At 34.7% G+C, this 25,535-nt stretch overlaps 1 protein-coding gene across 2 annotated transcripts in view; it reads right to left on the minus strand.

Annotated features, from left to right (window-relative positions):
* TNKS (tankyrase) overlaps nt 1-25,535 on the minus strand; it is a 293,729-nt gene that overhangs the window by 6,257 nt on the left and 261,937 nt on the right. For both annotated transcript variants that reach the window (XM_077144426.1, XM_077144427.1), the window contains exons 19-26: nt 25,296-25,533; nt 24,636-24,718; nt 16,746-16,866; nt 15,519-15,616; nt 12,874-12,948; nt 11,352-11,457; nt 10,559-10,745; nt 7,932-8,088 (exon numbers count right to left, since the gene is read on the minus strand). In XM_077144426.1, the coding sequence (XP_077000541.1) occupies nt 7,932-8,088; nt 10,559-10,745; nt 11,352-11,457; nt 12,874-12,948; nt 15,519-15,616; nt 16,746-16,866; nt 24,636-24,718; nt 25,296-25,533 (1,065 nt within the window). The remainder of the gene's footprint in view (nt 1-7,931; nt 8,089-10,558; nt 10,746-11,351; nt 11,458-12,873; nt 12,949-15,518; nt 15,617-16,745; nt 16,867-24,635; nt 24,719-25,295; nt 25,534-25,535) is intronic.

Below are 25,535 nucleotides of genomic sequence, written 5' to 3' on the forward strand. Positions count from 1 at the left end.
ATTGACTCAAGAAGAAATAGATGACCTCAACAAACCAATCACAAGTAAAGAAATTGAATCAGTTATTAAGAAGCTCCCCCAAAACAAATTCAGGACCAGATGACTTCACATGTGAATTCTACCAAACATTCCAAAAAGAATTAGTACCAATCCTGCTCAACTCTTCAAAGAGGAGGGAAAACTACCTAACTCATTCTGCGAAGCCAACATCACCCTCATACCAAAGCCAGACAAAGAGATAACAAAAAAGAAAACTAAAGATCAATCTCTCTAATGAATATAGATGTAAAAATCCTCAACAAAATTCTAGCAGATTGAATCCAGCAGCACAATAAAAGAATTATACATCATGACCAAGTAGGATTCATCCCAGGTATGCAAAGATGCTTCAACAGAAGAAAATCAACGTAATACACCATATCAACAAGTCAAAAAAAACCACATGATCATCTTGGTTGATGCAGAAAAGGCATTTGACAAAATTCAACATCCTTACCTGTTGAAACACTTCAAAGGATAGGAATAGAAGGGAACTTCCTCAACACAATAAAGGGAATATATGAAAAACCCACAGCTAACATCATCCTCAATGGGGAGAAACTGAAAACATTTCCCCTAAGATCAGGAACAAGACAAGGATGCCCACTATCATTACCGTTATTCAACATTGTGTTGGAAGTTCTAGCCAAAGCAATTAGACAAGAAAAAGAAATACAAGGTATCAAAATTGGAAAGGAAGAAGTAAAACTCTCACTGCTTGCAGATAATATGATATTTTAAGTCGAAAACCCTGAAAAATCCACAGCAAACTACTAGAGCTAATACATGAGTATAGCAAAGTGGCAGGCTACAAGATCAACACTCAAAAATCTGTAGTGTTTCTATACACTAGTAATGAACAATCTGAGGCAGAAATCAAGAAACGAATTCCATTTACAATTGCAAACATAAGAATAAAAATATTTAGGAATAAATTTAAAGAGACAAAAGACCTATACAAAGAAAACTATAAGAAATTGTTAAAAGAAATCACAGAAGAACTAAATAGATGGAAGGGCATACTGTGTTCATGGATTGGAAGACTAAATATAGTTAAGATGTAAATTCTACCTAAATTGATTTACAGATTCAATGCAATACCAATCAAAATTCCAACAACTTACTTTTCAGAAACAGAAAAACCAATAAGCAAATTTATCTGGAAGGGCAGGGTGCCCTGAATAGCTAAAAGTATCCTGAGGAAAAAAAATGAAGTTGGAGGTCTCACGCTACCTGATTTTAAGGCATATTATGAAGCTACATTGGTCAAAACAGCATTGTACTGGCATAAAGATAGATACACTGACCAATGGAATCAAATAGAGTGTTCAGATATAGACCCTCTCATCTATGGACAATTGATCTTTGATAAGGCAGTCAAAACAATTCACCTGGGACAGAACAGTCTCTTTAACAGATGGTGCCTAGAGAACTGGATATCCATACCCAAAAGAATGAAAGAGGACCCATATCTCACACCCTGTACAAAAAGTAACTCAAAATGCATCAAAGACCTATACATTAGACTTAAGACCATAAGACTGTTAGAAGAAAATGTAGGGAAATATCTTATAAATCTTATAATGGGATGCAGTTTCCTAGACCTTACCTAGACCAAAGCACGAGCATTGAGGAAATAAATAAATAAATGGGAAATCCTCAAAATTAAACACTTTTGTGCATCAAAGTACTTTGTTAAGAAAGTAAAATGACAGCCTACATAATGGGAGACAATATTAGGAAACAATATATCAGATAAAGGTGTAGTATTCAGAACATATAAAGAGATTGTTTAACTCAACAATAAAAAGACAGCCAACCCAATTACAAAATGGGCAAAAGACATGAATAGATACTTCTTAGAAGAGGAAATACAAATGGCCAAAAGGCACATGAAAAGATGCTCTACTTCCCTGGCTAATAGGGAAATGCAAATCAAAACCACAATGAGATATCATCTCACAACAACCAGAATGGCCATTAACAATACAACAGAAAACGACAAGTGCTGGAAAGGGTGTGGAGAAAGAGGCACATTTATCCACTGTTGGTGGGAATGCCAAATGGTACAACCGCTGTGGAAGGCAGTGTGGTGGCTCCTCAGGAAGCTAAGTATAAATTGCCATATGACCTGGCAATACCATTGCTTGGTAGCTACTCAGAGGACATGAGGGCAATGACACAAATGGACATTTGCAAACCTATGTTTAAGTAGCATTATTTACAATTGTGAAGAGATGGAAACAACCAAAATTCCATCAACAGAGAAGTGGCTAAACTGACTATAATTCCAGGAAAGTATTTCTTGATGTGATTCGATGTGATGGAATCCTGGAATATTATGCAGCTGTAAGACAGAATAAAGTTATGAAGTATGTAACAACATGGACATTAAGGACATTATGCTGAGTGAGATTAGCCAGATACAAAAGGACAAATACTGCACAGTCTCATTGATATGAACTGACATTAGTGAATAAACTTGGAGAATTTTAGCTGGGAACAGAGACCATCAGGAGATAGAAATAGGGTAAGATACTGGGTAATTGGAGCTGAAGGGATACAGATTGTGCAACAGGACTGATTGTAAAAATTCAGAAATGGATAGCACAATACTACCTAACTGTAATACAATTATGTTAGAACACTGAATGAAGCTGAATGTGAGAATGATAGAGGGAGGAGGACTGGGGGCACAAATGAAATCAGAAAGAAAGATAGATGATAAAGACTGAGAGGGTATAATATAGGAATGCCTAGAGTGTATAATGATAGTGACTAAATGCACAAATTTAAAAATGTTTTTGCATGAAGAACAAAGGAATGTCAATACTGCAGTGTGTTGAAAATAGATTGTAATTAATATTTAAAAATTTTAACTTATGTGTGAGGCTAAAGTAAAAAATGTTCATTTGGTACAAAATTTATATTTTGACTAGTGCAGTTCCTAATATAACTTATGTGGACAGCTTAATTGGACACCATAAGTACATGGAACCTTGAGTAGGGCATAAGATTTTGTAGGTTTGTCCAGAAGGATGCCCTGATAAATCCCAGAGTGATTTGAACAGCGAGTAAAAAAATATTTGCAAAGCCCCCTTGGGGGAATGGTGAGAAAGGGGGAAAATTCAACTTCCTCAAGTGGAGAATTCTTGATATTCTCACAAGCAGTAGAGACAACCAAAGCAACAGACTGAGCTCCCAATCTTGGGATTTGTTCATATGAAACTTAACCCCACAAAGGATAGGTCAAGCCTACTTAAAATTAGGCCTAACACCCCCAAGAGAACCTCTTTTGTTGCTCAGAGGTGGCCTGTCTCTCCAACCAACACAACAAGCAAACTCACCGCCCTCCCCCTGTCTACGTGGGACATGACTCCCAGGGGTGTGGACCTTCCTGACAATGCAGGACAGAAATTCTAGAATAAGCTTGGAATCAGCATTAAGGGATTGAGAAAATCTTCTTGACCAAAAGGGGGAAGAGCGAAATGAGACAAAATAAAGTGTCAATGGCTGAGAGATTCCAAACAGAGTCGAGAGGTTATCCTGGAGGTTATTCTTACGCATTAAGTAGATATCACCTTGTTGTTCAAGATGTAGTAGAGAGGCTGGAGGGAACTGCCTGAAAATGTAGAGCTGTGTTCCAGTAGCCATGTTTCTTGAAGATGATTGTATAATGATAAGGTTTTTACATTGTGACTGTGTGATTGTGAAAACCTTGTGTCTGATGCTCCTTTTATCTAACTTATCAATAGATGAGTAAAACATATGGAATACAAATAAATAATAGGGGGAACAAATGTTAAAATAAATTTATTAGATTGAAATGCTGGTGATCAATGAAAGGGAGGGGTAAAGGGTATGGTATGTATGAATTTTTTTCTGTTTTTGTTTTATTTCTTTTTCTGAATTGATGCAAATGTTCTAAGAAATGATCATGATGATGAATATGCAACTATGTGATGATATTGTGAATTACTGATTATATATGTAGAACAGAATGATATGTTATGAATGTTTGCATTTGTTGTATTTTAAAAAATTTTTAAAAATAATTTAAAAAATACTGGAAAAAATTTTTCTATTTCAAGTGTTGTTAAGTTAATTTTTCCTTAATGTTACACTGTGTATCCATCCAACTTTAAAGAGCTACAGGCCCTAAACAGGAAAACTAAGTGGCACAAGGACACTGAGGTGAGTACCAAGCAGAGTGCTGCTACACAGCATTGTGCTCAGTAAACGTTTTTTAAATGAAATGATTCTGCTGAAACAGTATAAAATTAAGCACAGATGATGCAACTCACTGAGCTGGAAGGCATAATGGTCACCAACAATCTAAAGGCAGGACATTATTTTTAAAAATTGAGTAAAGGCATCTTTTATAGGAAAGATACTTGGCTCAGTTTTAGACCACCACACTCTCCCAACTATTTTCTTTCTCTTTTGTCTCATCTTTCTTGTAGTAAGTAAAGTAAAACAGAAGGCTCACTACCTATAATTCTAGGAAAGAAGTATTTCCTGATGGAATCAGAAAAAGGAAGCCTGAACAGAGGAATTGTTATAAACCTTAACCAGAAATCACTATGAAGACAGCAAATGGAAGGAGGGAGGCTAAAAAACTTGGTTTATACACAATATCAGAATTCTTCAACTTGAAATGTATTACAATGATAAAAGTTTGATCCTTTCTTTTCCTACGCTAAATCAGCTCTTGAGCTATTTCTGCGAACTGAGAAAACTAGACTCAGTATTTCAGAGTAGTCCGTGGCTGAAAAATGGTGCTCGTGGTGAGCACTATTTAGTTTGTTGAATGCTAATTTATAAATTACTTGCAATGGAATAAAATAAGAGGAATAAAGGATAAGAAAAAAATGGTATTGTTTAATATTTAAAATGCAGAAGCAAATGTGATAAATTTACTGAATTAATTCTTTATATTTTTATACCTCTGATCTTAGGAGGCAGAAACTGTTATATGTCTGTGCTTCAGCTTTCCTCATCTACACATGGGAATAATAATAACATAAGGATTTTTGTGAGGATTAAATTTAAAGGTCTTAGAATATGTTGGGTATAGAAGAATCAAATTAGTGTTCAATATTACATTTAGTTGTTATTATTATTATCATTTATTAAAGACTAGCCCCTCTTGAAGAGGTGTCAAGCCTAAAAACAAGAAATAAAAATATGGTTTGAAAAGCTGCAACTGCCTACATACATATAAGGAACCACGCATAATATATTATCAAGCATAATATACTATCATTTTTCAAAATTCATGCCTGCTCTAGTTTGTGTTAAAAACAGAAGTGGTGCCCATCTTTAGTATATCTACTTTGGAATAATCAAAATTGACAATCTCCAACTTCCCTAGCTTCCAATTTGAAGTTTCAATAACTGAATAGTTTATATTTTTATTTTATTATGATTTATACTCTGCTTAATTCTTGAAACTGCACTAAGGTAGCACCAGAAGGTATCATACAAAGTATCACAGATATTTAAGCTTCTTTTGGACAAAAATAGGAGCGGCCTTCCTATTCATATTTTGAAGCAGAGAATATGCCAGCTTTTCAAATTCCTCTTTTTTGTGTGCTTGGCTTATCCTCCCAAGCAAGACAGTTAAGCAACTTAATAGCAGGAAGCACAAGAGTGCTTTGTATATAGTAGATACTTAATACATGGATAATGGTAATGAACATATAATTTTTTTGACCATTAAACCACCTAACAGACTAATCAGTATTTCTAATTTTCTGCCACACAAGTATGTATTTCCTCAGAATAGGGATGTTTTCTTACATAAACACAGTACTTTTATCACCTCATAAGTTTACATTGATACAACACTTTTACCTATCTATCATCTATATTCCAATTTTATCAGTTGACCTAACAATGTCCTTTCCCTTCTAGTACTGGATTCAGTTCAGGGGAGGAGCGTCATTTATTTGTCACATCTCTTGAACCTCATTTAATCTGGGAAGTTTTCATAGTCTTTGTCTTTTATAATATAGACATTTTTTGAAGAATATAGTTTCACCACTTTTTTTTTTAAAACAACATTCCTCATTTGACTAGACTGAGATTATGCAGTCTTGGCTGGAGTACTGAAGAGATGATGTGCCCTTCTCAGAATACCATTTCTGGAGGCACACTGTCTGTTCACCTGTGCCTTACTAGCGATGCTAATTTTGATCATCTGGTCAAGTTATTGATCCCTTTCTCCACTGTATAATTACTAGTTTTTATTTTTTTCTTTTGTAGCTAAGAAGATGACCATGGAAATATCCTTCTCATTAAAATATCTTGCTAGTTTTAGTATTTATTGATGATTCTTGCCTGATGTAATTGTTACCATTACAGTTGCAAAATGATGATTTCTAACTCTAGTTTTCCTTCCACACTTACCCATCTGCCTTTGGTATTTTTTTTTTTTTTTTTTGCCAGAACGAGCCCTCCTTTCTCTGTCATTTATTTCTTCTTCTACTCATTATCAGTAAAGACTTATGAATTTCTGCTCCCTCCCCCCACCAAATGGTTTAAAATCCATTACATACTTATTTTTGGTATGGAAATAATCCAAAACTTGGCCAGGAAGAGCTCCTGCATACTGCCTTCCATGTCCCTGTGACATATACCCATATTTTTTAGCATGTCATTAGTTTCTGTCAAAAGATATTCCAGGCTCACCTTCTACCTACCTGACCCAACCCTGAAATAAGCTGTTTTCTTCAAGGAGCTCTGATTCTTTTTAGTAGGGGATGGTAACAGAGACAAAGATCTGGACTCTAGGTGTATTTATTGCTACTGAGACTTTTTGTTTTCAGCAGAGCTAGGAAATATATACACATATATTATATCTATGCACATGCTTACATATATACTTATACATACACACAATACACAATACATGTACATGTGCATACAATAATATACAAGTATACATATGTTAGAACTCATGAGTTCAAAATGATACTTCCATTCCAGTCCATCCCTATTTGGGGGCTCTTTTTCACTGCCCAATTCTATATCTCTGTATGGCTTCTTTTACAGTAAAAACTGGTTCCTGATACTGACATATTTACTCATTTGCTCAACCCTACAATATACCACAATCAACAGACTTAATAAAAGAGTTCAATTCTTCCCCCAATCAACACCCCACCCAGCCCAAAACTGAGGGCAAATAGTCAAATACTGTTTTCATAGGTTATTAGGATTTAGTTATTTTCTTCTTTTTTTTCCTTCACCTTTTGTGTGATTATGGAATTCATCTGAAATGAATTAGGTTCAGACAAATTTATTTTTTAAAATTAAAAATTGGCAGGCATTTAGCAGTATTGTAGCAGTTATGACTGAAACTATAATAGTTTTCCTATTTGTTGACAATTTTATTTGAGAGTCTCAAGCAGATGGTGCTATTACATGTACTATGATTTTATAACTCAGCAATGTATAGCTCTGTCTAAGTTCCAGGGTCAGGATTGTAGCAATTCAATTCACATGAACACCCTGGGGCAAGTACATCCACGAGGAAGAAGGCAGCTGTTCCCAGCTTCCCACGGCCATGTTGGCATAAAGCAATTCAAGAACAGCAGGCTTTCAGAACAGCACGAGATCCCAAGCTTCGATTTCTTGCTCACATTGTGTTAGTTGGCTGATTGATAGATTCTATGTTCAAAGACTGATGTCAAAGAATTATTTTGATATCTTCAAAGACTGATGCCATAAAATATATTTTGGTATCTTCATTTTTACCTGAAGTGACTAATGTTTTCACACTATGAATGGGTATTTCATTTAATGGTTTTCTTAAATTCTTACATTGTCTCCATATTCTGAATGGTATGTTTAGTAGCTTAGTTCTGATTATTTGATGAGTAACATACCTGTTCTCCTCTGTAGATAACATATTCAGCATATGCCAGCCCATTCACACTTGGTCTACCAATAACTGAATGATGTCCTGGAGGGGCATGAGCCATTTTCATGGTGCTGAATTGCAGAAAGGATTTTCCAAGGGTCACTCTACAGAAAAGCATTTGTCTAAAGAAAAAAGGAAGTCAATGCTTTGAAGGAAGCTTTAAGTCCTACATTAATGTAACTGTGTTGTTGATATTTTTAAAAAAAACATTTAACACAAGGGAAGCTAATTTAAATGGTATTCCCTCAAATTTCTGAGCAAAAATGGGACTTGATATATTGATTTACTATTAACACTTAACAGACTCAATAGCTACACTTAGAATTTCAGGTAATTTTGGTGTACTTAGGTAGTGCCCAAAGAGAATACTTGAAGTAAGAGTTTGCTGGTGGAAAAAGAGAAATATCAGAGAAAACCGAATTCATCTGTGGATGAACAGTGAAGAAAATAAGCAGATGGAAATAGCACATGAAATTTAAGACCGGGCTTACATATTTTAAGAAAAAAATTAAAACTGGGATGAGATACATAGTAATAAGAACAGTAAATCATAAGTATGGGTGGAAATTTCACTACTTGGATGAAACATAAATTGAGGCAGATGTTAAAAATTATAGAGGGGAATAAAGGTTGATTGGAAATAAAGCAAGAAAGCATTACATAAACCAGAAGTTGGCAAACTGTGGTCCATTAGCCAAATTCAGTCTGCCACCTATTTTCATAAATAAAGTTTCATTAGAACGCAGCCATACATTCAATAAACATATTGTATAGCTGCTTTTACATTACAAGGGCAGACATGAGTGTTGTGCAAGGGACTATACAGTACACAAAACCTAAAATATTTACTATCTAATCCTTTAACAGAAAAAGTTTACCAGACTTTAATGTAAACAATAAACTTATTTTAACTAACCAATAAGACTGATTCCATGGTTAAATGTAAACAATTATTATTCAATCAGTTTGTTTTTAGTAATGGAGTATAATTTTGCATTATGATCAATCAGAGATATTACTTTAAGTTAATTAAATATTGTGCTGGACCCAGTATATGCACCTGCTCAGAATGGTCTTTTTAGTTTGATGATATCAATGAAACTTTAGGATGCTGACTTGGTATCAGCTGCATTCTCTTAAAGACCCCAGAGGGAATCTACATTAGATCTACAATGTAGATCTCTACATTTTTGAGATCCATCTCCACATTGTGGCAGTGCTACAGTGTCAATGGATTCTGCCCACTTGATCAGCTGGGCCCTCTGCTATGGCTATTTCTAGTTCATCATGTCACACAAAACTTATCTGATAGGTCCTTGCTTCCAGTGTTCTGCTTCCTGGGCTCCCTATTGCTGCAAAGGAAGGGGAATATACAGACCTGTCCAGCTGGCCTATAAGGGCACAGGTTGCAGACAGGCAGATGGAGAGGACTGCTGATTGATTCCTGTACTCTGGCTTGCTTTGTGCTTTATGGTACAATGCTGTAGGTACAGCAGCCCCAAAATGTGGGGGTGCTGATGCCCTGAGGGACAAATTTTGACCAGTGCAAGACAGGAGCCAGAAGATAAACTCACCTGGCTTCTACTGATGTACAGTTCTGAGATGCAGTAGTTCATAAGCCCCTCTGAAGACATTTCATGGACTAAGCAATGAACTACTTGTTATAAAGCTGTGACTAGCTCATTAATGCACCTCACTGTATTTGCTCTGCCTCCTTCTCCATCTCACTTCTTTTGTGCTCTGACTCCTGCTTCCCTGGCATTATACTTGCCAATAAATAATTGGTACACAAGTTTTGCTTCAGGGTCTGCTTTTTAGGAAACCTTGGTTAAGACATAAACCTGTCTGTCTAATTTTAAGAAGTGACTGCTAATTCTCATTTAGTTTCACTTTGTTTCCATTAGGAATTAGGTTGAAGCAACAAAGAGGAGCTCTGCATGCTACATATCCTTGGGAATTTTTGTGTTATCAACCACAGAGGCCTTAATGGAAAGAAGTTTCCTTTTTGACATATGGCATCCATCTTAGAACTGCTGATGGTTCCAGTTTATTTTTAAAACATAAAAATAAGCTTAAGGTCAACAACTATAACGAATTTCAAGGCTACATGCATTTTCTAAAAGGTTTTAAACAAATAAGATATGTAATTACTATGACTTTGCAAAAATAATGTCTCTGACTAATTTAAAGAGAAATGTGAAAAATTCCAGTCTTTGTAAAGTATTATTTCATATTTTTCTATTGGCAAGGAAGGGAATAGTATTTTTTCCACTGACTTCAGAATAGTGTAGTACTATTCTTTCTAATTTCTATTTGATTTTTAAAATCCCATGTAAAAAGCTAGAATTTATTTGCTATTAATTCCAAGATTTGATATATCTGGGTTTTTTATTACTGCTGTCAACTCTGTTGCCATTGCCCTACTGGGGTAGAGGCTGCTCAGAGATATAGTGCCTCATTCTATCTATTCCTAGCCAGCACCCAAACCAGTCTGATTTATTAGGAAGTAAGACTGAAGATAAACTGTGACTTTGGTAGAGTCTTTGTAGATATGACGATAGCAATTATTAACAGTGAAAGCAAGAGGCTTACCTGTGACATACATAACATGACCTATCTTTGTGTGTGGGGCACCCTGTTCCTCCTCCAATTCCATAAACATACTGGTTGCTTTTAGAGGAATTTTCAGCAAAATAAATCCCAGCTCCAAACATTCCTCCTATGTATGCATGTCGTTCATCAAATCCTTTGTGAATAATGGCATTAATGAAAGGAGAACCTAAAAATATAAAAATTGAAAGATCAATTTTTTTATACATTTCTGGAAACTCAATTAGCTATATACTATTTGCATTTGGTGGTTTAATATTAAATAAAATAATGCACAAATGAAATGTTTATCTTGCAAGATGGTTTATCATACATAAATTATTATAATATACCAAAATTTTATCAGCAACCCACAGGGGTATGCCCAGTAAAGATGCTTTATGGATTTTGCAGATGGCATAAGGTTTTAGATGGCAAAGTACAATGTAGCTTTAAAAATACAGACTATTTCATACCCAGTTTTACTTTAAGAAAGCATAGATAAGCTGATAAACAAAAACAAATATACTAACTCACAATAAAAGTATTTAGAATACTCAATTTGCAATGTCATTTTGAAACAATGCCAGGTAAATTATTTCCATTGTACATGCCTTGGAAAGCATGTAACTAACATGTAATGCCTTAGAAAGCAGGAATCAACATGTGATTGAGGAAAAAAATAAGAACCTTTCTTTTAGCACATTCCTAAAATAATCAGTAACACAGGTTTTACACTGTATCAAAATTTGCAAAAGCCTACATAAATGTCTAGAATTGCTGCTATGATACTCACCATGAAATAACATGCGCTCATTGTGATGGTTATGATTTTCCTCTGACACTTCCTTTTGTCTGTGACAAAATCGCTCCCTCAACTTCTTGTTGACAACTTTTTGAATCTTTAAAGAAGAGGAAGGAAGAAGCCAATTATGTTAACTGATAGTTAATGATCTAAAATGGAGAAAGTATGATTTCTTTTAGGAAGGTTTAGCTTGTTTTTTATTTTATTTGCTTAAATTTATTTTGTTAAAAACAATATGACTATCATGTCAGGGTCCATTTAGTCAATACTCTTACTTTAATGAAATAATTTTCAGTTATGGCTTTTGTTTCTCTGCACTAGAACTGGTTGTACCTCAAAATCACTTCAGCAGTTTTAACTAAATGTTTACTCCTAGACTTCTCCTGAGATTTAATTAGGGAGTCAGGCCTGTATTTTTTTTACAAAAGCTCCTCAGAGTAATTCTAATGTGCATCAGTGTAACATCTATGGGTCTTTTAGTCCAAAGGGCAAAACCAATTCTCACAGATTTTATTCATTTTCATGATACCCAACCCTTTGAAAAAAGGATATAGTACTCATCTACTTCATATTACATAGTAAGACACGGAAGTTAAAATATATAATACATTCAGATATAGTTGCTGACTCAATTAGATTAAAAATTCAGGCCATTAATGCTACCTCCAAATGAACAAAAATTATTGTCAGTTATGGTCCAAATTTAGCAATAAGTTTTGAAGGCCCTTATTCATACTTGCATCACCAATATAAGCTGATCTAGCTTTCTGTTTGTAGCTTTGGTGTTTCTAGGGTATCTATATTCCTAGTAAAGTATGGCCCTTGAGGGATTAGAGGAGAGTGATACCTCACTTCAGGGTAACAAGTAACTGATTATCTTTAACAGTCTGAAAAAACAAGAGAACAATTTTTTTTTCATAGTCTAGATTTGATTTTCAGGCAAGGCATGTGTGATGGTTTGAAGTTATATATACCCCAGAAAAGATCACATTCTTAAAGCTAATCCATTCCTGTGGATTATAATGGGTGTGAGCCCATTATAAATAGAATCTTTGGTGAATAGGATCTTAAATTGAGATTTGGCCCACCTCATTTAGAGTGGGTCTTAATCCTCTTACTGGAGTCCTTATAAGAAGGTAAAATACAGAGAGAGGACACAGAAAAAAGCCAGAGAAGCTGAAAAAGAAAAGCCATAGAAGTTGAGAAAGAAGAACACACAGAAAACAGAGAGAAACTCAGAAAGTCACATATGTACAGCCAGAAGCTGAAGGCAATGAAACCTAAGAGAGAAGGGACAGCAGATGCCATGTGCCTCGTCAACTGACAAAATAGTTCAGGTATTGTTTGATGATGCCTTGATTTGGACATTTTTTATGGCCTCAGAACTGTAAACTTGTAAGCTAATAAACCCCCACTGTTAAAAGCCAGTCCATTTTTGGTATATTTCATTTCAGCAACTTTAGCTAACCAAAATAGCTTGCAATCCAATTCACCCTGACATTTTTAAACTTACCCGAATAACATTGTATCTGTTGAAGATGCCTCCAGCGTTACCACCATCTCTGTGTTCTCGAATTGTACTCTGCATCTACAGCGCAAAGTAAAATACTTAGCTTTATGAAAATACCCCAGTGGTCAACTCTTCTTCTTCTTTTTATTGGGGGGATGGGGGTGAAGGTACATGGTCCAGGAATCAAACCCAGGTCTCCTGCATGGAAGGTGAGCATTCTACCACTGAACCATGCATGCACCCTAATTCTTAAAGACACTCCTCCTATTATTTTCAGTGCTTCAATTCTATTAAATTCTTTCATGCTGAGTCTAACACTCAGAATTAACAAATAGAAGTTTACTATAAGCTGGTCAACAAATTTGGTGGATAAATATTTCTGGGGAGAACATGTCACAGACATAAATATTAAACTTTATACCTTTTCCCCTTACTTTATAATAAAAGCGTTGAAAGAATTTTCTGAAAACACAATGGAGAAATGAATATATAAAATATTATATTAAATGATCTATGTTACTATTTCATGTTGTTAAGAATGAGAAGCAACTTTGCAGACTAGATCAAACAAAACCCCTTACAGCCAATTAATACCACATTGGACAAATGCTAAAAATTAATATAAGGAATTTTTAAAAATCAAATTTTTGTTCCCTAGGTGTAATGTCCCATATTATCTGAATATTCTTTAATTTGGGGTCTCAGATGAGGGGAATTTGAATATAATGTGCAACTAAGTAGAATAACTTCCTCCTGACTGGCCACTGTTCATCTTTCCTCTATTCCCTCAATTAAAAAGAATTATTATGAAAAAGAAAATTGTTTTATAGATCTAAATTACTCATGGAATTAACTCATAGATTTAATTCTCTATCTCACCACTCCATTTATGGGGGCGATTCACCCCATTTTGGACATTATTGGAACGTAGGAGAATAAATAGGCAATAAGACCCTAGAAGACAGGATGTTATTTTCTTGATAAACTAAGTATGATCTGAAATACTACCCTGAGTCAATAGTCTTGAATTCCCTAATGTCATTCCCTAGCACAGGAATGGGAATAATATGTATACTTATTAAAAAAACAGAGAAACAAAAATGTAGGTCTATTTTTCTCTGCTTAGGGATACAGGCAGTTTACTTATTACTATAATTTAGGCACTTTATTTGGGGTAAGAAGTGAGTCAAAAGCCATCAGTACAGAAGCAATTCCTATGGCATCTACCTACTAGGTATTCATACAAATAGCCTTACTATGGTGCTTTAAAATAACTGTGACTGGAGAAATGAAATGTGACTTCAGTTATGAGGCAGATTTCATAAGAATACATGAAAATTAAGCACATTATCATCACATTTTATAACTGTATAAAAATAAAGATTAGATATTTGCTATCTATGAAGCAGGATTTTTATTTTTTTAACATAACGTACAAACACGAACATTCTTACGATATGATCATTCCATTCTTGGTATATAATCAATAACTCACAATATCATCACATAGTTGTATATTTATCACCATGATCATTTCTTAGAACATTTGCATCAATTCAGAAAAAGAAATAAAAAGAAAAAAGAAAAAAACCTCATACATACCATACCCTTTACCCCTCCCTCTCATTGATTGCTAGTATTTCCATCTACCCAATATATTTTAGCCTTTGTAGCCCATATTTTTTTTCTATACTCCTTATCACTCATCACTAGCATTTCAATCTACTAAATTTATTTTAACATTTGTTCCCCCTATAATTAATTTATTTTTAATCCATATGTGCTACTCCTTTGTTGACAAGGTAGATAAAAGGAGCATCAGACACAAGGTTTTCACAATTACACAGTCACACTGTGACAGTTGTATCATTATTCAATCATCCTCAAGAAACATGGCTACTGGAACACAGCTCTACATTTTCAGGCAGTTTCCTCCAACCTCTCCATTACACCTTAACTAAAGAGGTGATATCTATATAATGCGTAAGAATAACCTCCAGGCTAACCTCTCAACTCTGAAAACTCTCAGCCATTGGCATTTTATTTTGTCTCATCTCTCTCCTTCCCCTTTTGGTCTAGAAGGTTTTCTCATTCCTTGATGCTGAGTCCCAGCTCATTCTAGGATTTCTGTCCCATGTTGCCAGGAAGGTTTACATCCCTGGGAGTTATGTCCCATGTAGAGAGGGGGAGGGCAGTGAGTTTGCTTGTCATGTTGGCTGAGAGAGGCCACATCTGAGCAACAAAAGAGGTTCTCTGGGGGTGATTCTTAGGCCTAATTTTAAGTAGGCTTAGCCTATTCTTTGCAGGGAAAAGTTTACGAAGCAAGATTTTTACCTATATTATTCTTAGATAGCATTCTAACACTATAAGAAAAGAGTCCTAATAGGGTTCTTACTTGAGTTTTAAGAAAGCCTCAGAATAAGAAGAAAGATATGCCTCACCCAACTGAAACCCTAGGCTTAAAATACCAAAGCAAGATGGCATAGTTTTAATTCATAGTCGTTTTCATTTTGGCAATATTTCACCACGATGGCTAATAGATGGGCAAGAGATAACAGTCAATGTAAGACTTGTTTACCTCTTCTGGAAAAACAAGTTTAGCCAAAGATTTCAGGAAAAGAAAAATTTAAAATTTTGATGTACTTTACCTCTTCTTCTACTGACTGATATTCCTTATCTTCTGGAGCAAGATCCAGTAAAATAGTTCCCTGATTAACACAGTGAAAAGTCAAATAAGGATTGGTGCCTGTATGAGAGAAAAATTAACACATGAAGCATAACTCCACACTATTCAGGTTTTATTTTAGGGAAAAACTTCATAATAAATAATTGCTATTTTGGAGCAAGCCTAAATTATTTACAAAGTGAACCTAATTAGGTTATATACATCAATACATCAAAATACAAGAGAAGAAGTGCACATGTTGGGGATGAATTTTAGTTGTTCTTGTAGTGTTCTCTGTACACAGAGTAGGGTTCAACAACTATTTGTTGAACTGAATTCTATCATGAACATACACAAAACTGTGTATGGTATTGAAATGATAATGTAGTCAGGTCTAAGAAATAAGAACCATCCTCTAATAACTCTGGGTGGCTTGAGATGGTCATTTACAATAGGTTTTCAAAATAAACTGCCTTTTTTGGTTTCAGGGAATAGACTAACATACAGATAAATAAGCAAGACTCAGGCTCAAACCCCCCCTGTCTAACTTTTAGTTTCATGTCACACTTGCAATTTTATTAGTTTTGTAGACTAACTCAAGTTATCTCCTTTCTCTTCCTTTGCTTCTAACAAAAGTGAAATGGTAAAGTAAACATGGAGGCATACAAAAGAAGAAAAATAAGCCAACTACAATGGGAAAAACCTTGACAATTGTGAAAAAAAAATGTTTAAGAGATAAGAGAGAAAGGTCAGATTATGAAGAACCAGGTTTTGAATGTCCAGTTTTATTCTAAAGCAACAAGATTCTATTTAAGGGCTTTAAGCAATGCAGTGTTATGATCTTATACTCATTTTGAAAATAGTCTTCTGGTTACAATATAGAGAGAATGTACTGGAGGTAGGCAAAGGTAAAGGTCAGAAATAAGCTAGAAGATGGCTGTGATAATCCAGGAAAAAGATGATGGTGGCTTGGATTAGGGTAATATCAAAGGGGAGGGACAGAGGAACAGAGATTCCAGAGATACTTAGGGTAGAAAGTACAGGGAAAGAAGGAAGAATGACTCTCAGGTTTCTGACCTGAACAATTAGAGGGAGGGCTATGCCATTTAAGTGTATGGGTTCTGGGGTCAGAATGGGTTTAATGGGTTTAAATGCCATTAAATATCTTACACTGATATTGCTGAAATTTATTTTTTTCTGAATAGCTTACCTTGTTGTCCACCTAAAAGTCTTTCTACTCCTTTAATTAATTTGTGGCGGTGTCCATATGCATTGATGCCTATTTCTTTCAATTCTTCATGGCCCATATCAGCCAATACATCCAATGTAATCTGAAAAATAAAACAAAATTATAGTTGCATTTTTAACTTTAAAATTAGTTCTTCAAGAAGACAAGAGCTCTTCCAGTTGTTCACAAAGTTATAACTTCCATTAAAATTAAGAAAACTTTTTATTTCCTTTATAAACATGAATATATAATCTTCTAAAAATTGACCTGATAATCTGATCAGGTTTTTGCTCACTTGAAAATGCTCATTACTTGCTATTTTAGCCAATGGAGAATTTAGAAAAGAATAACAATACTAGATAAATAAAAAATAATCATTACTATTAATTTTGTTTGCCCCAAGATAGAGGAGGGAACAGTACATAGCTTAAAAATGGGGAAAATACCACATCCCAGTATCTAGCATGTAGCAGAGGTGAATGGTAGGGGAAAGGGGAAGGTATGTAAGACCATTAAATAGAATGTGGAAAAAGGAGTGAGCTGTCTTAGGCAAGGAGATTTTAGATAAAGACAAGAAAGAACTGCCTAGTGCTAAGAAACATTCAAGCATAGTCAGGCTGTCTAACAAAGAAGTGATATTTATATCACTACAAGTATTTAGTTAGATTACAGACCATTTTGTAGAGAAGCTACATAAACAATTCCAATTTGGGGAAGAAAAGAGAGTAGATAGTTTTTAAAATCTTTTGCAATTCTTGGATTTTATAATACCTATCCCTGCTGCTTAACATATATTCTATTTTTGTTCAAAATAGTGGTTATTCATCCCTGTAGATGAAAGGATTGGTTGGCTACCACCATGATACAAAGTCCTTTGTGAACTAAAAGTAACTGTGACTCTACTACCACCCAGTGGCACTTTTCTGAATACACCGGAGGAAATCCTGGGTGGCCACATTTCTTGACAGTACAATTTTCTGGCCCAGAGCTGGCCCTGTGACAATCTAAATATAGTTTACAAGGTAAGCTTTCTATGGTTCCTTTCCTTGAAAACACAGAAATCCTTTTGCAGACAACCTTTTCCCATTTCAAATTAGATATTTTAATCTATCAGTTTCTCTATATCTTTACTTGCATATGACATTTTAAAAACTAACAAATGTGGCTCGGAGCTCTGCTGAGTTTGATTTTCTGAATGAAATATTATATGAGCCTGATCTTCTCAGTGCAACAAGCATTCATCACTCAATCTTTGGAAATAATTTGCTATAGTGCTTCTATGTGGCCATTAAAAAAAAATTGCACCAAAAAATAATAATAAAATAACTGCTCCATTGTACAAAATAGGCAAATTGTTTCTAATCATTCAAAGGTAGTTTTCAGCAGAGGTTCTAAATATCAAAATCTGAAATATAAGATAGAATAGTTCATAAAATAATAGGTGCCTCTACATTTATAGATGTGGTTTTTGGTTTTTTTTGTTTTTCTTTTGCATGGGCAGGCACCGGGAATCGAACCTGGGTCTCCAGCATGGCAGGCGAGAACTTTGCTTGTTGAGACACTGTGGCCCGCCCTAGATGTGATTTTAATATAATTTAGAAACTGTGTACAAGATTTACTATATTATCGCTGTATTATTTTTTCCCTACTAAATATTCTAAACTTCAACACAAATAAAGTTGTATAACAACAGGATCTTATGTCTATAGGGTAGCTTCAACTCATAAAATCATCCAGCCTTTCTGAACATGATACATACTGTGTATCTGAAGTGCATATATACATGAAGCAGAAACAAAGCCAGAAAAACTCAGTATTCTCCACAATTTTCTAGAAAAGTAGTGAACTTAGACATATGTAATATTTGAAATATTTGTTCAAGATATAGTGCCCACCATAAAATGAATACAAAAATGAAAACCAACAAAAAACACACAAAAACCCCCAAACTAAAAAAAAAAAAACCTAGATAGACTGATACCAAGTCATTTAGTTTAGAAAGCAAAATTGAGAGTAGGACTATACTTGTTTTGGAAAGCAACTTTTAAGATGGTCCCCAATGATCCCCACCTTTCGGTAGTCATGTCCTTGTGTAATCCTGCCTTTTGAGTGTATGTTAGACTTACTGAATCACATACAACAGAATCGACGAGCTACGACTTCTTAAGTAGGCTTAAAAAAGACTGGCTTCTGTCTTAGGTGTTCACTCTCTCGGATTGATTGCTCACCCTGGGGGAAGCCAGCTACCTTGCTGTGCCAGGCAGATTCAATGATCCTCATCTTTTTATATTTAAACCTATGTAATCGAAGTCCCCTGAGCATGGGCTTGCTTGGTGACTAGCTTCTAACCAAGAAAACACAGCAAAGGTAAGGGATGTTGATCTAGCATATCTTTCCCTTGCTAGCTTCCATAAAACAAGCTGACATATTGGAGACATCCTGGTGGAAAGGAATTGAGACCTTAATTCAACAGGCTGCGAGGAACTTAATCCTGCCAACAGCTATGTGAACTTGGAAACAGATCCTTCCCCAGTTGAGCCTTCAAATTAGACCTGAGCCCTGGCTGGTACCCTGACTGCGACCTTGCTGGAGACCTGGAGCAGAGGACACAACTAAGCTATGCCCGAACATCTCACTCACAAAACTGTGAGATAATAAATGTGTGTTGTTTAATAGATTACTCAGTTTGTGGTTGTTAGGAATAGTATATTATTAATAACATATCATGAGGTCATTCTTTGAGGTGCCTATAAGGTGAGGGATCAAGTCCTGCCAACAACAATGTAAGTGAGCTTGGAAGTGGATATCCACTGCTGTCAGTTGAGTTTTCAGAATCCACTGCAGACCTGGATGACAGCTAAACTGCAAATTCATGAGAGACTTTGAGTCACAAACAACCAGCTAAGCCATGCCTGGATTTTTGACCCACAGAAACTTGAGACAAAAAATGCCTGTCATTTTAAGCCATTAATGGTTGGGGAAATCTTTTATGCAGCAATAAATAACTAATGGACCCATGTTATGCAGGCATTTATCCAACATGATGCTTATAGTCACAGAGAAAGAATAAATATGAAAATAAGTAACCATGGGGGAAAAAGAAATATTCATTGGGTTGCACTGAAAGGATAGAACGAATCAAAACTGAGTAGGTAAATAGGTAAACAGTGAAAAACAATAAAAGTAATGGGTAATTTTATACACCGGTAATCGAATATAAGTATATAATATTTATACAATCCCACCATTCATCCAGTAGTTGCTGTGCACTTGCTTTATATCAAGCATAATTCAATGCACTTTATTTACATCATTACCTCATTTAATCCTCACAATGACCCATGAAGTACTATTAACGTAACTAATGAGGAAAGTGAGGCTCAGAGGCATCATAAAAATAGTACACCCAAGAGCTGAGATGTACAGCTACGTCTGTCTTTCCCTTGCTTCTATTTCCCAAGAGATGACTAGAGAGAAAATAACTAATCATTCAATTTAGTTGTTTGAGTTACATGGTGTGCAATTTGTACTTAAACTTAGAAGGCAGTGGTCATTGGAAACAATTTTAAGTGACAGGCTAAGGAATTTGGATTTATGTTTCTTTATTCATTCATCACATATTTAATGAGAACCTTCCATATGCTAGGTATTCCCCCTAAAAGAAAATGTAAACATTTTATTTAATTATAAAAATGCAAACATTTTATTTAATTCTAAAAATAACCCACTATGTTTCAAATAACTGTAGTAACAAATTTGTTACTACAAATGGGGCCAAGCTACGGACACAGCACTACTACCAAAGTTCATGCTATTTCCTCTATCAAAGAGATAAGAAGTAAACACACAAATATAATTAAAATTGGTGACTGTTTTGGGAGAATCCCTATGGGAACTCTTAGGTAGGTTCCCTGCTTGGTTGCAGCTATAGGGAGGGCTGGGGAGAGAAGAACAAAAAGGAGGTCAGAACACATTTCCAGAAGAAAGTACCAATTCAGCTAAGAAACAGAAGCTAATCAGACATGGAAAAGATGGAAGGATGTTTAAGACAGAGGGAATAGTATGTGCAAAGGGAAAATTGGGTAAGAGTACATCAAATATTTGGGGAATTCAACTTCTGTAGTTAAAAATGACTATAGTATAACACGTAAAAAGGAATAAAAAGACAGAAGAACACAGAAGATCCTAATGGACTTCATATGTTGAGTTTAAGGGGTTTTGACAGTATTCTACAGGCCTGGGGAAGCATTTTCAGCAGAATAACACAATCAAAATTGCACTGTAGGAGGGTGAGCCTGGTAGCATAGTGCTGGGAAATTTGGAAGGGAAAGGAACTGGGAACAAGATGAAGATGGAGTGGAGCAGAAGGGATGAATCAGAGAGCAATTTCAAGACAGAAATGACAGGGCATGGTAGATACAAATTGTTCAAAAAAAGGGAAGGGAATAGTTAAAGATTATTCCCCAAAATCTGAAACTTAGTGACTAAAAGACTACTGTATCAATATAATGATTGGAAATAACTGGACAGAAACTAGGTTAGTTGGATTTCAGACATGTTGCTCTAAGATTCAAGAGTTTTTATAGCCCTATAAGCTGTCAATCGTTCTTAAATTGACTCACTTTAAAAACCTTGACTTAGTTATATGCAGGAAATCACAAGCTAGGCTAGTTATTTATATCTAGCACACACTGAAAGAAAAATATATTTTAGAATAAATATTTCTGTGTATCAGGTAACATCATCTTGCATATAAAGCAAGTATCACTTCAAGAAGGGCTGCCTCTTGTTCCTAAGATTTGTTCATTTTACCTGGGATAGGGAGAGAAAACTGAGTTTTAATGACGAAGACCTTTCTTTTGCTTGGGCTTAAAAAATTACAGGCTGGAGAAACAGAAATTAGAATTAACTTTGTAGTCATGTTCACAATGAATTTACTTAAGTAGAGTTCATGCCTTTGTCTTAAAAAATTCGAAATAAAAATGCATATGGCCACTTTCCATGCAATTATATAGGTGGACTATAAATATATCCATAAGCAGTGTTCCAGGTTATAGGATTTATGTTCCAGGAACTGCAATGTAAGTCAAGTCTTCCCCTTCCTTAGAAAATGTGCTCTAGTAAGGAAGCTACATTATTATAAAGGAAGGGCCAAAGTTAAACTGGTTCCATATTTCATTAACTATAATGGAAATAAGTGCTATTAAAAGAGTTTAGCAAAATATGTATATATATCAAACATGATAATTTAGATAGGAGACTTCTAAGAATACATGTGAAGGATAAGAGGTGAGGTTATAACCAGAAATAAAATAACTATATTCCCTGCTCCAATGGGAAAGTAATCATGAGAAGGTACAGAGGCAGTAAGAAATTATGTGTCAAAGCATCTTAGGAAACAGAATGATTCCCTGACTTAAACTAAATAGACATGGATTAAATGGGTACAACATATATGCCCTCACTCTCCCCCACCCCACAAAACATCCTGACAATGACTGTATAACATTCCTTACTGGTCTGCTGTTGAATGCTGATGCAGAAAATTCTAAGGATAAGCTATTGGAAGGGTAGCAGAATTTATTATTTTGTAACTGAAGGCTAGTCAAATAACGTTTGGAATTGGAATTAAAAATAAATTTGATGGCTTAGAGATTGGGCCAGAAGACAGTCAAACACAGTTCAATACAAAGAAAGGTTTAACATCATTGTTAGGAGGAAAGGTATCATGCTAGACAATATACATAAAAACAGTCAACATATTGATCAAGAAAAGGATACAGGAATTATTCTGGCAAAAGGAAAATCAATGGAGCCATTTGTTCAGAACAAAATTGCAATGGAAAAGATGATGAAACTGATGAAAACTGGGTAAGCTGTCAAAAGGACAGACTGTAAGACTGAAGTATTAAACTAATAAAATCAATAAAATGGCATAAACATGCCACATGAAATAAATTACTGACAAAGAGAATATATAATCTAAGAAATAAAATATAAATAATGATGTAAAGTGACTTATGGATACCAGAAAGAGTAGAACTTAAATTCATTGAAAAACTTTGAACAATTGGACTTATTTGCTTGAATCAGAGGCTTCAGTTTATTATATGAAGATAAATTTGAAATTTCACAGCTGTGATTTGGAAGAAAAGGACATGACTAGAATATTCCTACACTTGAGGACACAGCTTTTAAAAAAAGCTTTATTTTTTTTAATTCTTCCTGGAGGAGGGAATAAGGGAAAAGGACTCTTATATTTAAGATATTCTGATAAGAAATTTCCAAACCAGAGGATAAACAAATGGTATGTAAAGTTAAAGGAAAGAGAAATTATTACAACAGTCTACAAAGTCTTCACTACCAGAGAGAGACAAGTGTGGTGTGTCATTCCAACATGTTTTAAAAATTGGCACAGAAGCACAATGACTGGGAATTTCAACTATCTGGACATCTGCAGTTATTATTTTACAGGTAAGGAAGAGACAGGCTAAAAGTCTAATCCAATGTTACACATCTGGTAAGAGGGAGAAAATAATTAGAATCAGTGGTACTTCTTTTCAACGTTTTTGACCATTAAGATCATTAAAGATGAAGTAAAATAAGTAATATAAAGAAATCCATTTAGTTAAAAAAGAAAGACTTCTTAACAGTATAACTGATAGGAAGCTCTCTTCCCCAGTTGGAAAACTATACCTATAGACTCACAATGATATCTGAAGACCCTTCTCATACTAAGATTCCAGGTATATTAATTATAATAGTCAATTTAAACTCACTAACTTATGACTCAATATATTCAATGCTGGCTAAAAACCGAAAATTGTGGAATTGTAGCCCATATCAAACTCTGAAATCTGTCCTACAACTAATTGTTGCAATGTACTCTGAAATTTATTGCTTTTCTGTATATATGTTATTTAAAGGGAAGAAGGAGTATAACAGAGAAGATAGAATTTAACAAATGAATATGACTGCTGAATCATTATATTGATATTTCTGTTGGTCTCCAGTGTCTTGGAGCAGCTAGAAGATAAAATGAAAAATCATGGAACTGTAATCCATACCAAACTTTAAAATCTGTTCCATAACTACTTGATAAAATGTATTTGGAAATATATTGCTTTTTTGTATATGTGTTATATTTCACAATAAAAAAAGGTAAAAAAATTAGTCAATGCAATGGAAATGAAACCATACAATCTTAAGATAAAAATTCATTCTATAAAAACAAAATGACAAATATAAGGATCCTAATTCACAAATGTCTTAATGGTAATTTCACAGTTAGACTTTCACAGGTAGTTCATATGTATCTGAAAATAGGATGTACTTGAGCATATGGCCATTTTTTTGGTTCAACATTATTTTAAACTCTAACTAGACAACAGAAACTTGAAAAACATGCAATTGTAAAAAGATATTCTTGTCTAAGTATTACATTGCCTTCTAATTTAATGAACAATTGCTACATGAAGATAATGTTAAATAGTTAATACAAGAATTTCCCACTGGATCTAAAGAGTCAGGTCATATTAGCAATGAAATGAGATGAAATACCAATACTTTTTGGAAATAAAATAATCAAGGAAGATTTTGAAAACATTCTTTTTGAGATGGTTTCATGGCTTAAGTTTTGACATGTAATAACATTTTAAGAGCCAGGCTGCTTCCTTTAAGATAAAAAAAGTAGCAAAGACTCCCACAATTAGACCATTTTGGGAAAAAGTATAAAATGCTGGGCTCCTCTGACTTAGCAATTTATTATGAGTCTTAAAATAGCTGAGAAGAAGCAAAAAAGAAACAATAGGTGGCACTTAATAACTCTTAGTGTTTAATTAAGAAGACCCAAAAATATATAAGAAAGTTTACCTGTTCTGTTTCAAAGATATCTCGAAGGTGTTCAAGGCCAAGGCTTTTTAGGAATTGGCTGATATTCATGTCAAGACCCGCAACTGAAACAAAAGCACATTAAAATTTCTCAGGAAAAATTTATTAATCTAAAGGAGGCTCCAGTATTTATTTAGAGCCATGGCTCCCTTGGCTATAGGAGATGATTTTACATAGTATAAAATAATCCAGAACACATAAATTTAATTCAGATACTTCAAGTTAAATATGAATTTGATTGAAAAATAAAGGTAGGGTGCTTTAACCTTAATCAAGACAGTAATACTTATATTAATTCTAATATTTTAGTGTATCTAAGGCTTTAAAGTAAATTAACTGTTGGATTAAAAAGTCCAAATATAACAGCTATCATTTTAATTTTCATTTCTTAAATGACCTTTTTTCCCAATGTATTTTCAGTAATAAGATGCAATTAATAGTTTAGTAAGATACTATGGTTGGAAATGGATGTACTGGAATAAGAACACTGTAGATGCCAAAGAACTTGGCAATCTACTATAATGAAGCATTTCTTATAAGATGTTGCTTATATGAAAACTTACAGTGTTCAATTACTGACAGAAAAAAGCAAAAGTGTTCCATGTTAAATAAAATAAAATAAATGTTTCAAGGTATACTCACCTTCTCCTTCCTTCCTTTCTGTACCTGCTGCACCATCCCCTGTATTGGATGCTCCTCCTACTGCCAATTCTGCCAAAGGACCAGTAAGGTTATCTATGCTGCTAGCCGCAGAGAGGCAGGAGGGGGTGGATGCTGGTGAGATCAGAGAGGCACTCACTACAGTAGCCTGAGGTTTAAAACAGGTTGGCAGGGCCTCTGGCGGCATGGCATCTATCAGCAAGGCTCTGATATCATCTGCCT

This window comes from Tamandua tetradactyla, chromosome 26 (assembly GCF_023851605.1).
Source record: "Tamandua tetradactyla isolate mTamTet1 chromosome 26, mTamTet1.pri, whole genome shotgun sequence".
Classification (NCBI taxonomy): Eukaryota; Metazoa; Chordata; class Mammalia; order Pilosa; family Myrmecophagidae; genus Tamandua; species Tamandua tetradactyla.